The sequence below is a fragment of the Alosa alosa genome, chromosome 18 (assembly GCF_017589495.1).
Source record: "Alosa alosa isolate M-15738 ecotype Scorff River chromosome 18, AALO_Geno_1.1, whole genome shotgun sequence".
Classification (NCBI taxonomy): Eukaryota; Metazoa; Chordata; class Actinopteri; order Clupeiformes; family Clupeidae; genus Alosa; species Alosa alosa.
This window is the reverse complement of record NC_063206.1, coordinates 23361584-23376079: the sequence shown is the minus strand read 5'-3', so window position 1 is coordinate 23376079 and position 14496 is coordinate 23361584. Positions and strand designations below refer to the sequence as shown.

The 14496-nt window shown below is 44.9% G+C and overlaps 1 protein-coding gene across 4 annotated transcripts in view; it reads right to left on the bottom strand.

Moving 5' to 3' along the window:
- Nucleotides 1-14496, bottom strand: part of heatr5b (HEAT repeat containing 5B) — a 39074-nt gene that overhangs the window by 20324 nt on the left and 4254 nt on the right. For 3 of the 4 annotated variants that reach the window (XM_048269195.1, XM_048269198.1, XM_048269196.1), the window contains exons 8-24: nucleotides 13262-13568; nucleotides 11027-11182; nucleotides 9973-10223; nucleotides 9318-9429; nucleotides 8856-9008; nucleotides 8422-8521; nucleotides 7901-8010; nucleotides 7291-7454; nucleotides 6804-6979; nucleotides 6286-6391; nucleotides 5773-5963; nucleotides 5040-5199; nucleotides 4491-4680; nucleotides 2657-2826; nucleotides 1733-1880; nucleotides 965-1144; nucleotides 298-546 (exon numbers count right to left, since the gene is read on the bottom strand). In XM_048269195.1, the coding sequence (XP_048125152.1) occupies nucleotides 298-546; nucleotides 965-1144; nucleotides 1733-1880; nucleotides 2657-2826; nucleotides 4491-4680; nucleotides 5040-5199; nucleotides 5773-5963; nucleotides 6286-6391; nucleotides 6804-6979; nucleotides 7291-7454; nucleotides 7901-8010; nucleotides 8422-8521; nucleotides 8856-9008; nucleotides 9318-9429; nucleotides 9973-10223; nucleotides 11027-11182; nucleotides 13262-13568 (2923 nt within the window). The remainder of the gene's footprint in view (nucleotides 1-297; nucleotides 547-964; nucleotides 1145-1732; nucleotides 1881-2656; nucleotides 2827-4490; nucleotides 4681-5039; nucleotides 5200-5772; nucleotides 5964-6285; nucleotides 6392-6803; nucleotides 6980-7290; nucleotides 7455-7900; nucleotides 8011-8421; nucleotides 8522-8855; nucleotides 9009-9317; nucleotides 9430-9972; nucleotides 10224-11026; nucleotides 11183-13261; nucleotides 13569-14496) is intronic. The other variant, XM_048269199.1, reaches the window with a different exon arrangement.

Below are 14496 nucleotides of genomic sequence, written 5' to 3'. Positions count from 1 at the left end.
CTGACTTATCCCGGTCAACTTTGTGCGTTGATATATGCTGATCTGTAAGTCACTTTTTAAAAGTGTTTGCTAAATAAAGAAATGTAATGTAAACATAAATGTAATCTATTCTGATCTGAAAGAGACTAACCTTGTAAGCCAGTAACCATGGTTTTGAGATCAGCAGTTACTTCTGAAGTTACCTGGGTAAGCCAGTAACGTTGGTTTGAGTTTAGCGGTTAATGCTGAAGTTACCTGGGTAAGCCAGTAACCTCAGTTCACAGTACAGCGCCCCCTCTGGTGGCACGTGGCAGTTACCTTTGGGATTTTTGGCCCGAGCCGAGCGGGCGGTGGCCAGGTCGAAGTGGGCCTTGTCGGAGTTCTCACACAGGTGGATGATGCGGCAGAGGCAGTCCGCGGCGAACACCCGCGTTACCCAGCGTGGGGCGACGTTGGGCTTGGAGGGCTCCTCGCCCAGCGTGGTGAACATGGTGTCGTCGTCTGTGTCGTCCTTCTTCTCCGAGTCCTCATCCTTCCCCATCTCAAAGCCCACAGCGCCCCCTACATCTGTGGGGGAGAATAAAGCCATTGTGGGACTGGCGATGTGCAGGTTGGCATCTTGCATGGCTCGCCATTAGTGTATGAAAATGTGAGCGAATGGGTGAGTGTGAAGCACTACTCTGCAACGTGCTGTGAATGCTCTATATAAATGAAGTCCATTTACCACTTACAATAATAAATATTAATTTATTGTTGTACCACTGTGATGTTTTATCCTTCTTAGGTTTGCTCTTAGACTTTTATGTGTCATTGCCAATCAATGCAGGGGCTTATACCTTGCTTGACTCGATATGAGAATCTACAAAAAAACCTTATTGTCAACATTTAGGTTAGGCCAGAAACACAAGTGTAACCATGTTGTGAAACCACCGTGAAGGTTAAGCCCCCTATGGTGACTAACTCCGCCCCACGGCTCCCCTGGTACCTGTGGTGGCGGCCAGCACGTCCTTGCACAGCTTGAGCCAGTGGGCCAGCTTCCCCACCGCCAGGGACGAGAGCATGTGGCCCAGCGTGTCGTGGATGTCCGAACACAACTTCCTGTCCGTCTCCCGGTCCAGCATGCCAAACAGAACCCCCTCCAGACCCGTCTCGGTGATTTTCAAATCTGATAGTAAGGGGACACAGACATCAGTTACTATAAAAGATAAACTACTGACTGCTTAATAACACACACAGACACAAAAATCAGAAAAAAGCTTTGAATATTATTATAACATGAAACTGATAAGATATCATAATGGATGTTACTACACAAGATGGTTTGCAATGCAATGAATCTCAGTTTTAACATGGATGTAAATCCAGTTTCATGGACTGATACAGAGTTAGTTCAACCACTTCTGATTTCAAACAGATCCATTTCAGACATGTTATATACAATGAGCCATGGCCATTATAAAATAACCATTTTGTGTCACTTGCCACTGCCAAAAGAATATATAAAAAATATGCAAAATACTGTATGAAATAATTATGCTTTTGGTTGCAATCATTGTAACTGTTTGGTTGATAGTAAGAGGGTAGATTGAGTGTTACAGTTTTTCAAGGAATGAATGAAAGATTGAATTAATGAAACCTTCATTCCCCCAAAGGCTAAAGAGATGCACGGAACATTAAACACAGTAGTACAACAGGAAATCCTAAACAAAGGGAGCCCAGGGCTAAGCAGGTGTGGGTGCTGCTGGTGACGTACTGATGGAGCCGCTGTCCTTGCTGTCGCTGGCCTTCTTGGCGAGGCTCATGGCGTACTCACACACCTCGGCCGCCTCTCTCTGGACCAGCTGCCTCAGACACGCCACTGCAGCGCGACGCAGCAGCAGGTGAGAGCTGCACAGGTGCACCTGCACCAGCACACACACACACACACACACACACACACACACACACACACACACGCACACACGCACACGCAGACACGCAGACACACAGACAAACATGCATGCATACACAAAAATCCACACAGACATATACACACATACAAACAGTCATGGATTTAGACAAAAATACAAATTATATGCAAATAAGGCCTATTCACACCAAGAACGATAACGATAACGATAACTATAACCATAACGATAAAAGCGTTTACACTGAACAACAATAAACAAAGTCTCTCCTTGTGTTAATGAATGTGACGGTTAAAATTTAATGGGTTCTGATTGACTATTAGCTTTTTATCGTTCTGAAAATCGCTCTGAAAGTGATCCCCAACGATATCGTTCTTCATATCGTTATCGTTATAGTTTATGTGTGAACATCGTCATTCATATTAACGAGAACGATATTTATTTATAGCTATCGTTATCGTTCTTGGTGTGAATGGGCCTTAACTCTTATCTCGAGGAAAAACATGATCATATCTATGAAGAGCAGATAAGCAAAAAATAAACAGGTGCACTTCTGTGTTTACACACACATTATTTGTCTGCATGTAGAGGTCTGTATACATGTCTGTCTGAGCGTACAAGTGGCCCTGTGTCTACCAGTGTGTGTTTGTATGTCTAGTACGTGTGTGTGTGTGTGTATGTATGCATGTGTATGTGTTTGTGTGTGTGTGTGCGTGCGTGCGTGCGTGCGTGGTGTGTGTTTGTGTGTGTCTGCGTGTGTGCGTGCTTACACAGAGGCAGGGCACAAGGCTGGACAGATTGACGTGGCGCGGGGCGAACATGTGCAGCTGCTGCAGACAGGAAATGGCAGCCGCCTGGACTAGCGAGTCGGAGTGGTCCTGCATGATGGCACAGCCCACCAGACATGACGAGCGGATGGTGGAGATCGTGGCTCCATTACCTAACAGAGAGAGACAAGACAGAAGGATTCAATTACCTACCCGACAGTGACACAGTGCACATGGGACCAGAGAGATGGATTGAGACTAGTAGGGACCCTCATTTGAATGACAGGTTAAGTCTACTGTGACAAACGTAACATTGTATGATGGTACAGCCCACCAGACATGTCAAGTGAACGGTGGAGATAGTGGCTCCATTATCTAACAGAGAGAGACAAGACCAAAGACACATGCAACTCCTCTGCTAGGTACTCTGAATTGGCTTCCTATAGAATCCAGAATGAAATTCAAATCCTTCACTCTGACCCACAGGACAGTGGATATGCGCCTTATTCTACTGCCCAGCTTTATGCCCTCTCCTCCACTGCTGTCCTCTGATGAGCGCCTGGTGTGTCGGCCTTCCATCAACACACAGTCAAGCTCTTTTCATCTGTCATTCCTCGTTGGTGGAGTGATTTGCCTGATGCCCTTTGTTCCATGAGTAGCTTTGGGATTTTCAAAAAAAAGTTTATAGATCACCTTGTATCATGGCATGTATACGTTTATAGTTATTGTTATAAAGATGATTTGCTACTGTTAAAATGTTTAAATCTATTGCCATCTTTAGTATTTTTATGTAGGCTTGTTTTTCTATGTCATTTTGGACAAAAGCGTCTGCCAAGAACTATAACCATAACCATAACCATAAATATCATGAATGTGACCATAACCATAGATATTGTGAATGTGTAATATAACCATAACCATAGAAATAATGAATGTGTAATGTAGTAATTGAAAAAGAAGTTGTTTTAATATCTTACACCAGTCCTCTCCCACAGACCTGAGTCATTCAAAAGGCTTGTTTATTACCACTGCTAAGTCACTGCCAGCTCGCACTTAGGTTGACACTTCTAACTACTTGTGAAGCTCTTTCCCCACGCTGTTCACAGAATCACAGTGACAGCCAAAAAACGAAATAGGACTATTCTTGGGGTCACTGTGGTGCAGCAGGCTACAGCACCCGTACCATATACGGATCCAGGTGCCCACTGATCCCACGTTTCCTGATCCCACCCCATCTCTCTCTCCCACTTACTTCCTGTCACTCTTTGCGGTCCTATCTGAATAAAGGCAAAAAGCCCCCCAAAAATACAAATTACCACATAGACATAATGTAAGCAATTAGAAAGACGGCTTCCATTACGTAATATATTTCTCACAACAACTTTACGATATTACTGATTTCAGGCCCACGACTTTTTCCTTTATTGCTAGTGATTTCCTAATTAAAACAAATCCCCTAAATGAGCATAATAAATACATTTTGTAAATGGAGCTATAACATCATTATGTTTTCTGTAAATTAATCCCCATCTGAGCATGTGTTTAGCTAAAAAGTGGTTGCAAGAAAAACATCTTCATGGCTCTTAAAATGGGAAATGATAAAGCAGCTCAAGCAATACACTACTCCAGCCAATCAACCCGTGAGTACGCATTTACACACACAGGCAGCACTCATAAAACGAGTAGGCACAAATCTTCAGCCAGCCTTACTAACCAGTCGGTCGGGGTTGCGTGTGTGTGTGTGTGTGTGTGTGTGTGTGTTCACAAAGTGGAAGTGTTTTGGAAAGTGTTTTGAGTGTGTATTTCCCCAAACGAGCGGCCTCCTCCTCTTCCTCACCCTGCAGCTCGGGCCCCACGGTGGTGATGAGGGCCCCCAGGCAGCGGCCCAGGCACTGGTGCACCTCGGTGTGGGAGGGGGGCACAGTCAGCAGCAGCGTCAGCACCAGAGACAGCGTGGGCTCCACGTAACCCCGGTACATGGGCCCACTGGAGTCCACAATCAGGGCCAGAGAGTGCAGCGCCCAGGTCTGTAAACACGCAGAACAACAATAAATGTAGGGCCAGTTAATACACTAACGAAATGTGTAAATGTTCAGTTTCACAGTTTACAAAAGGTAACCAAAAAGTGAAACTAATTTCGGTAAAAGAGTGCACATCAGTACAATCATCTTAACGATTATGCCAGATCTGTGACTATGTATTAACAAAGACAACAATACAACATTACCTCAAGAGTCAAAATGTGGAATCCTATTACTTAGACTTTGTTTCCACAGGTTATATTCTACTCTCATGACTCCAGAAGGCCAGTCAGGTTAACGAGCAACCAGAGAAGACAGGGGTCAGCGAGTGGTAAGAGTGGCAAAAGAGGTCCTTGCGGCTGTACCTGTACTTCGTGTGAGGAGCCATCCTGAGCCAGGGCCAGCAGGATACTGACACTAGTCTTGAGGTGCTGGCCCGACCCGATGCCGCCCACATACCGGTGCAGACAGCCCAGGGCCAGGGAGTGACCCGTCCTCGACACCACATCTCGCGCAGACTTCAGCCTGCACACATGCACGCGCACACACACACGCACACACACGCACGCACACACACGCACACACACACACACACCCTCAGAAGACCCTCAGAGGCTAAATAGAAGGATGGTTACACTTATTCCTGTGTTATATAGAGATGTGGCAGCGTAGTTCTAAAATGTATAAAATAAAAGTAACAAATGACAAAAAAAGCTAGTAAAATGTGTGTAGAAATTGTGTGTTTATGTATGTGTGTGACTGATTTACTAAAGGTTTTTAATTGTTTAAACCCAATATCCCCGCAAAATAAAGCTGATATAGTAGTAGTGTGCAATGAGGATTGCTTTATTGAACGAGAGCGAGATAACAGTGTTTTTTAAAAATGAATTTGCAGTTTGGAGGGTTTATACTGAGTCCATAGTGCTCTTTTATTTGGGATCTTAGTAAATCAGGCTGTGTGTGTGTGTGTGTGTGTGTGTGTGTGCCTGTGTGCCTGTGTGTGCTTGTCTGTGTGTGCTTGTCTGTGTGTATGCCTGTGTGTGTGTATGCCTGTGTGTGTGTATGCCTGTGTGTGAATTAATGTAAGGCATGTCGTACTTATCAAAGCTGTCCTGTGCCATCCTGGCGATGAAGGTGGCCTCCCCCACCACCTGGGCCATCCTGCCCAGGGCCTCCCCAGCGGCGCAGCGCAGTATGGGGTTGGGGTTGTCCAGCGCGCCCATCACCAGCGCCAGCGCGGACTTACGCACCTCCTCAGGACCCAGCGTACTCTTATTCTCAGCCAGACCCTAGAGAAAACAGAGGGAGAGAGAGAGGGAGAGAGAGAGAGAGAGAGAGAGAGAGAGAGAGAGAGAGAGAAAGAGAGAGAGGGAAAGAGAGAGAGAGAAATAGATAATATTAATATTATAAGTTAATATGCTGTTTTATTGTTATGCTTTGGCCACACACTGTATCTACAGTCATGCTAATGAAGCAAATTTGAATTGACTTGAGAGAGGAAGACAGTCTCAGTCCAAGTCCAGAAGGATACAGCGAGGATTCATTATGCAAGCAATGTCAGACTGCGTTTCGCACAGAAGAATCTGGAAACTGAGATTGCCTGATACACACCTTGAGTGCACTCAGAACTGCTGTGAAGATGTTGAGCTGCACAGCCTGCTGGCGAACCCCCTTGGCCTGTTTGATGCACTCGGCAAAGTGATCCAGCATCTGCAGCCTGGCAAGAGCACAGAACGGATTTAGAAACCCATAGATAGGAAAAAAAACTGCAGAACTGCAGAAAAAAAAAAACTCCAAAGAATCTGAACCTTTGGGAGTTCAGTAGAATAAAACAAGCTAAATTAGAATGGAATGCATTTGTTAACATTCTACAGCACGATGGAATTTCTCAGTAGAGTTACACATGTGCTGATTAACAAAAGTACAGATTAAAAGGACAAAAACAAGATGGAAATGTCCAAACCAACCTCACCAAACAGCCCAGAAGGGTGTAAGCATAACAAGTTTAAACATATGTGTTGCTCTGGTAAAACTCCTCTCTCTCACTACGATTAGTCCTCTCCCGTTGACGCAGCAGATAGTTAATTACAGAAGCGCGGAGGAGCAATTGCTTTTCTACGAAACCTCACCTGTGTTTGAAGGAGACGTGAGGGAAGACCACGCCGAACAGCGCCACCGAGGCGTCGATGACGGACACGCCCAGGGGGAGGGGCCCAGGGATGACCTCGCCCACAGGGACGCGCAGGTAGATGGAGGACGGGTCGTGCTCCAGGGCGCCGCTGCCGGAGGCGCTGTTGGGCTGCAGCTGTGACGGGCCGAGAGGACAACAATTTTACAACCAACAGAGAACTGATTCTTGAACCGGTTCCGTTTAGAATTCTTTGAACCAGATCGCATTTCCACCAGTCTATCAACAGAACTACGGATGCGACATCAATAGAGGGTCTTGCGTGCATGTACAACTGAACTGTAGAAAGGCACATCCATTTCACAGGAAAAAAACAACTATTTTCAAAACATTTCATCACGGTGTGTATTGTAATCATAACTGACTGTATTGTCAAATGTAGTTAGCTAGCCAGCATCATTTTTAGCTTTGAAGGACTTGAGTCAGACCTGATCCTCTATGGACTTATGGTCCGTTTCTTGTAGCCAGGAACCCATGAGCACACTGTCATCATAGTGACAGAGAGAGCGCAGCAGGGAGGTGGTGGTGTTGGCCGAGTTGTCCGTCAGGGTGAACTCTGCGACCAGCTCCCTCAGCAGGGCATTAAAGCTGCCTGTGGAAAGGGAAGGGGAAGAGTGAGAGCTCGATCCTCCAATCAGTCGGATATCTGATACTGAAGAGTGTGAGGGCTCTGACAGTCCTGACTGGACTGGATGCTCTAACTTTTTATAAAAGTGAGGGGAAGACAGATGACTCTGACAAACGAGTCAAAAGGAAATCATAAATATGTAAAATATTCACAAAAACTATTTACCGGTACTAAATGGTCATATGAATGATAGCACTCTTGGAGAGCCAGACATATCACAGTAAAATTAATTTCATCTGCCTTGGAAAATCTCTGTTTGTGACTTCTTAACTGCACCTTCAGAGGTCACTTATTGGTTCAGATATAAAACAACACTCCCACTAATGTAATGTTCTGTGTGTTGGCAGTGAATGTAGAGCACACATTTGTTCATACGTCTGTGTAAAGTGTTGTGAACTGTGCCGCCTTACCTTCGTAGGTCTTAGGTGGCAGCAGAGCGAGGATGTCATACAGTCTCAATCTGACCATGGCAGCGCTAGCTTTCAGATGGGCACCATGCACTTTAATGACCGCAGGCACACTGTCAACAACACAAGGCATCATGACTTACTTTATTTCACAGTGGCTGACAGAAATACAATACTTGGGATATAATCTAAAACCAGACTATGCCTTCTTAGCAGAAATATGATACTTTGGCAGCCTAAGCAGAAGTGTTCCATTTTAACACCATCAACTTTAAAGGAGAATCTCTGTTTCTCAAGGTTTGTACTATCAGTACAAAAAAAAAACCGGAAAAAATCGGTTCTACCGCACTCAAGTTGCTGTAGCCAATAGCTAGAGCCATCATGCAGCTACAGTGCTACGCTCTGGGGGCATGAACATGGGGGCTCATGAACATCGCCGGAAGTCTCCTTTAAGCTCAGTCACCAACAGCATGGATTGACACCGGTCATCCTCATCATCAAAAGCAGCAGTGGTCATTACTCACTGTGACATCATGGTCATGGCACACTCAATTGGGGTCATGAGTCTCCGGATCACATCCTCCGTAAGGAGCTCAGGACAATGGGCCACGAAGCTCCGCATGGCTAAATCACACAGAGTGCAACGGTCACGTGATCTTAGTGTATGTGCATGTGTAAGTTAAGATGACAAAACAAGTCAATACGACACTTTTCTTTTCTTTGTTACAAGTAAAATCCCGAAGATTGTGTCTGTGTGGTTCCTGACCTAAGTTACACATGAAACACACTGAAGTTGTACAGAATGACTGTGATTTCCATATTTGGGTTTGTGTGTTTGTGTGTGTGTGTGCATATGTGAGTGTACGTGAGTGTACGTGAGTGTGTGTGTGTGTGAGTGTGTGTGTGTGTGCGTGTACACGTGTGTATATTTTGAGTGTGGGTGTAAGATCAGGCTTACCACAGAGTGCCCCAGCGCGTCCCTCCAGGGTGACCTGCCAGGTGAATGGGTCTCCACGGGCCTTCTCAGCCTCCAGCTCCTTCTGGGAACGAGGGAACACGTTCCGCCACAGCAGCAGCATCTTCGGTAGGTGGTACCGCACCACCGAGGGGCCTGCACAACAGGACAGCCATCACTGGGTCAAAATATCATGCCACAGGAAAGCCTGTATTCACTACGCTTTTAAACTGATATATTTTACATACGTACAGTATGTCATTTATTTATTGTTTATCTATAGACCTAGCATTGTGTGTGTGTGTGTGTGTGTGTGTGTGTGTGTGTGTGTGTGTGTGTGTGTGTGAGTGTGTGTGTGTGTGTGTGTGTGTGTGTGTGTCTGTGCTTACCTAGTGTCGCGTGTGCGTGTGTGTGTGACTGTGTGTGTGCTTACCTAGTGTCGCGTGTGCGTGCGTGTGTGTTTACCTAGTGTCATGAGGGCCCCCAGCAGCAGCCAGCCAGCCTGAGTGCGCTGCAGAGATAGACGGCTGTTCTGGGACGCGGTACGCAATAGATCCTCCGCTATACTCACCACCATCTACAGGCCAGACAGAGAGGGGGGGGGGCAGAGAGAGACAGGGGAGAGAGAGAGAGCAAGTGAGTGGGGGGTGAGAGAGAGAAAGAGAGAGGGGGGGGCAGAGAGAGAGAGAGAAAGAGAGAGGGGGTCAGGGAGAGAGACAGGGGGAGAGAGAAAGAGGAAGTGAGTGGGTGAGAGAGAGAGAGAGAGAGAGTGAAAGAAAATCAGATCAGTTAAGGTGCCAGTTTACTCTGCAGCAAATCCATGTAATTTCCTATGACTAACATCCGAGATCATTAACGCTATTGAGAGGTTTCCTACTTAAAAAAAGGTACAGCCAGTGTTTCAAATCTTAGACCGTTGGTTGTCAAAATCATGTGCTCTAGCTGTCCGTTCAGGGTTTGCACTAAATCAAAACTAATTCTGGTTTTCATACATATTCATCAACTTGAATTACCTACTTTACGCAAAACCGAAACCGAATCACAGATTGCATCTTGAAGGTATAATACACACACATACACACACATACACACACAAAGACAGACAAAGACACACACACACCTTGCCCTTAGAATGTGGGATACCCAGGGGGCACTGGTGTATGCCTCCGAGCAGGGCGGCCATGGCGAAGCTGTAGCCACTGACCGCCTCAGGCGAGCTCTTCAAGTTGTTGATGCGCTCGGCACAGCGGTCCAGCAGTGGCGTCAGCTGATAGGGCAGCGCCACGGCAACACAGCGCAGGCACCAGGCGGCCGCAAGACGGGCAGCCATGCTGGGGTGCAGCAGCACCGAACTGACCGTCTCCAGGAGACCTGGGGATAGAAGGGAGAGGAGAGAGAGAGAGAGAGAGAGAGGAGGGGAGGAGTGGAGAAAGATGGGGATATTTAGGGCACAGAGGGGAAGAGATAAAAAGTGAAGGAAAGAAGAAAGCACCAATTGAGATCTAGTTGTACTGAGTTCTAACACACAATGCAATGTCCATTAAGTTGGTTAGACGACCATAAATACAGAACTATAACATAATCAATGTCCTTTTAGGCAAGTCCCTCCACTCGGTAGCCATATTGTAGCGCTTTTTGGGCATTTATCTCTCTCTCTGGGCCTCTATTTCGACAGAAATGTGCGTGTGCAAGGCTTCACGACACCAACTTTGCTCCAGCGTCGAGATCACAACACAGAATTGGCACGATGTATTCACAACACACCACATGATTGGCACAGTGTATTCACATGTCATCCTTTTAGCCGCGAAGGGGTGGGATATGTGTAGACAACTGCCATATATTGGCGTTACAAACTAACCCCATGCATTTCTATGTAGGATTTTTTGAGTGCTGTGTCTCCTTAGAAAGTCTCTGACATAATTCATATAAAATTCCTACAGATCTAAGAAGTAAAATGTTGCAGGCATGTTTTTCTGTGTGTGTGTGTGTGTGTGTGTGTGTGTGTGTGTGTGTGTGTGTGTCAGGTATATTCAGGTGTAACAGAAGATTCAGATGGAGAAATTCACATGTAGTATGCAGTCCGTGTGTGTGTGTGTGTGTGTGTGTGTGTGTGTGTGTGTGTGTGTGTGTGTGTGTGTGTGTAGCAGTGACTGGTATGTTAAGAGGCGTACCGATGGAAGGCTCCTGTATGAGGGGGGAGGAGGTGGCACTGAGGCTCTGGACCAGACTGCCCAGCTCCTTCAGGGCACACACCATCACATGCTGACTGGCAGACACGTCTGCTGCACCCGCTTTGTTCTCCCCACTGGGGTCGCTCACCACCGCTTCTGTTTACAAGACAACAGGGAGGGAGAGAGAGGGAGAGGGAGAGGGAGAGAGAGAGACAGAAAGAGAGAAAGAGGGAAAGAAAGAAAGAAACAGAGAGAGAACAAGATTTTGAGTGTCCTCTGCTCATTTAGCTCTTCTGTATTGTAGATATAAAGTTAGATTGCTAGTTATTTGACACAAGACAAAGTGCCATAAAATGACATTGTGAGAGCTTCTTATACGATGCATATACAGTATGGCATTTGCACATGACAATATCACACACACACACACACTTCAACTAATACCAGAACAGGAAACCATGAACTAAGATTTTATGAGTACAATCACAAGACTTTATAAAGTCTTTGTTTGTGAAAACAAATGCTATTCCTCAGATGGATGAAAGCTTAGTTCATGTCAGTTCAAGTGTTTCTGTTGTGAGGAGCCACAGGTGTCACCTCCTCAGGTACTGTGTTCATGTTTAACTCTGAATCATCACCACCTGTCAGTCCCATGTGTGTCTGTCTACTGGAGCCTTAGATTCACTGTGGCTTATCACAACAGAAGGACCCGTCTTCCATGTCACTCCGTTGGCACAGTCGCAGGGACAGAGACAGAGACAGAGCACGGGGACTATTAATCAGTCTGCAAGAGCAAGCCCCAAAACACAGCTCACAATCAAGTGCTGGCATACAGCCAAGGCTCCGAGGGAAGCTTTTCAGAGAGTAAACAACGTTTCTGGACACTGTCGCATCTGATGGGACCATCTGTTTTAGGTAAACATACTGTATTCAGCTTTACGCGGAGGGAGAGAACTATTTTATGGCACACACCAGATAAGATCAGCAGTACAAAATGAATACTACAAAAGATTGGGCAAGCACATGGTAATTTGTCGTGTCAATCATAATATAAAGACAGAAAAAAGAAGCAGAAAGTGGACACTGAGTGTAGAATTAGGGATTAAATACTGTGTATTTAAGGACATAATTAGGTCTGCAATAATCGATCGATTAGTTGTCAACTATTACATTTAATCAGCAACTATTTTGGTCATCGGTTTATTGGTTTGTGTCCTTTTTTAGGGAAATACCTCAAAATTGTCTAACTGCAGCTTCTTAAACGTGAGTATATTCATCTTTACTTACACCTCTATGACAGTAAACTAAATATTTTTGGTGTGTGGACAAACCAAGGCATTTGAGGACATAATCTTGGGTTTGAGGAAACAATGTTTGGAATTTTTTTCACCATTTTCAGAAATTGTATCAATCAAACTAAACTAATTGATTAATCAATAAAATGATCAACAGATTAAATTAAATCGACTATGAAAACAATTGTTACAGTAACTGCAGCCCTAGATGCAATGAGGTACTTTTTGTCAGTTTTAGTAACAGTTCATCTCTGGTAAATACAGTGCATCTTTAAACCCTCATGGCCTTGATGTAAAACTGGAAGGATCAAAAGAGGACATTTTTATCTTGTTGTGATATTTTTCTTGACAGATAAAGTGGCCCAAGGATTCACAGCACATCAGAGTAAGCATTTTGAAAATAACTGAATAACGAATAAATGAATAAAAATAAAAAATAAAAAAAATTGTGGAACAGACTGGATTAGAGAGATTATGATGGTGGACGGGTCAGTTGTGTAATTAAATGATCACTGCAAATGGACACTCAAATGGTACAAAGTTAATTCATAAATTAATTAATTAGTAAAGTTAATTTATGGTTGGATTAGTGCATGAGATTTGACAAAGTGCAAAGATGAAGGCTAGGGACATATCTGATAGTAATAGCTCAATCCCATCTCAATATAAATCTAAAGTATCGTTATTGTGAGTTGTAAGTTTATATGCTAATATGAGATGATTAAAATGCAATGAAATTTAAAGAATGCTGAACCAAAGTAGAGAAACAGACAGAAACATACAAAGGACATGCAACCAAAACTGAGCATACTGTAGCAATGTAACACACTCCGAACCAAGAAAAGGCTAAAAAAAAAAAAAAAAGGTGTGAAATGACTTAAATAAACATAACACAAACAAACAAAACAAACAAATAAATAAATAAACATGGGATACTTACTCTGCAGTGCTCTGAGCCTGGACACCTCCCCCCCACCACCACCATCTCCCTCCTTACCCACTGCCCGCATCTGCTTGCTGATGGCCTGGCAGATCTCCTTGGCAGCGGCGATCTGGGCCTTCTCGCCTAGCAGGCCGCCCAGGGTGGCGCGCAGGGCGAAGGAGACGCAGCGGCGAGAGTACACAGCCTCCACATGTGTCTGCGTGGCCCGCGGGTGTGCCACCAGCTCCAGCACGTGAGACAGGAACGTGGCGAAGTTACGCTCCAGCCACTGCCCACCCAGAGTGGTCACAAATACCACATAAGCCTGCGGGGCAGACAGGAAAGGAGAGGAGAGGAGAGGAGACAAGGAGAGGAGACAAGGAGAGGAGAGGAGAAGAGAGGAGAGGGCAAGGCAAGTTTATTTATACAGTACATTTCATACAAGGCAATTCAGGGTGCTTTACATACATGAGGACTGATAAAAAAAAAATATATATATATATATACATATATATTGTGGAAATAGCCCTGCTAATAAACAGGTTTATCTAGAGGGGGCAAGGTTAAAGGCCGTGCAGTGGTGGGATTGCTCCTACACCTGTGGAACTAATTCAAGAAGAGGAAGAACACACAACAGAGGGAATAGTACAATCCACAGGCCCCATCACAGACACTATTCTATTCTATTCTAATTGGCCACAACAGAAGCTTTGCAAATGCACAATTCTAGTTAAACTCATTATAGGGCAGCAGTTGCTAAACCAGAAAGTTTTCTGGAATTCCTCAACAGCGTGACTGGAGTGATAGAACACAAAAGTGGCTATGTAAGGAGGTTAAACACAAATGAGCCTGAATGCTACAATGACATTGAAACAACTATTTTAGGTACACTCCCTGAAGACCCAGGCCAAACAGGTGTTTGTCTGTTTGTCTGTTTATTTGTTTTTGTTCATTTGAGGCCACAGTGAAGAGATGCACCTGCTCAATCCCAACACAATTCAATAAATCTATTTTTGTTCAAGGATGTGCTCAACCTTTAACATTCTATCACTGTGGGCCAGGAAAAAAAAGACTTATTGCATAAAACCTCTTAATGAGTACCCTGGGACTGAGTGAGTGGGGGCAGTGATCGAATGAGAGAAGGAAAAAGAAATGGAGGGTGAAAGGACAAAAGTGCAGACAGCAAGAGAGAGGGAGAGGGGAGGTAAATAGAGAGAGGTAGAGATGGAGAGAGAGCGAGAAAAGTGAAGTGA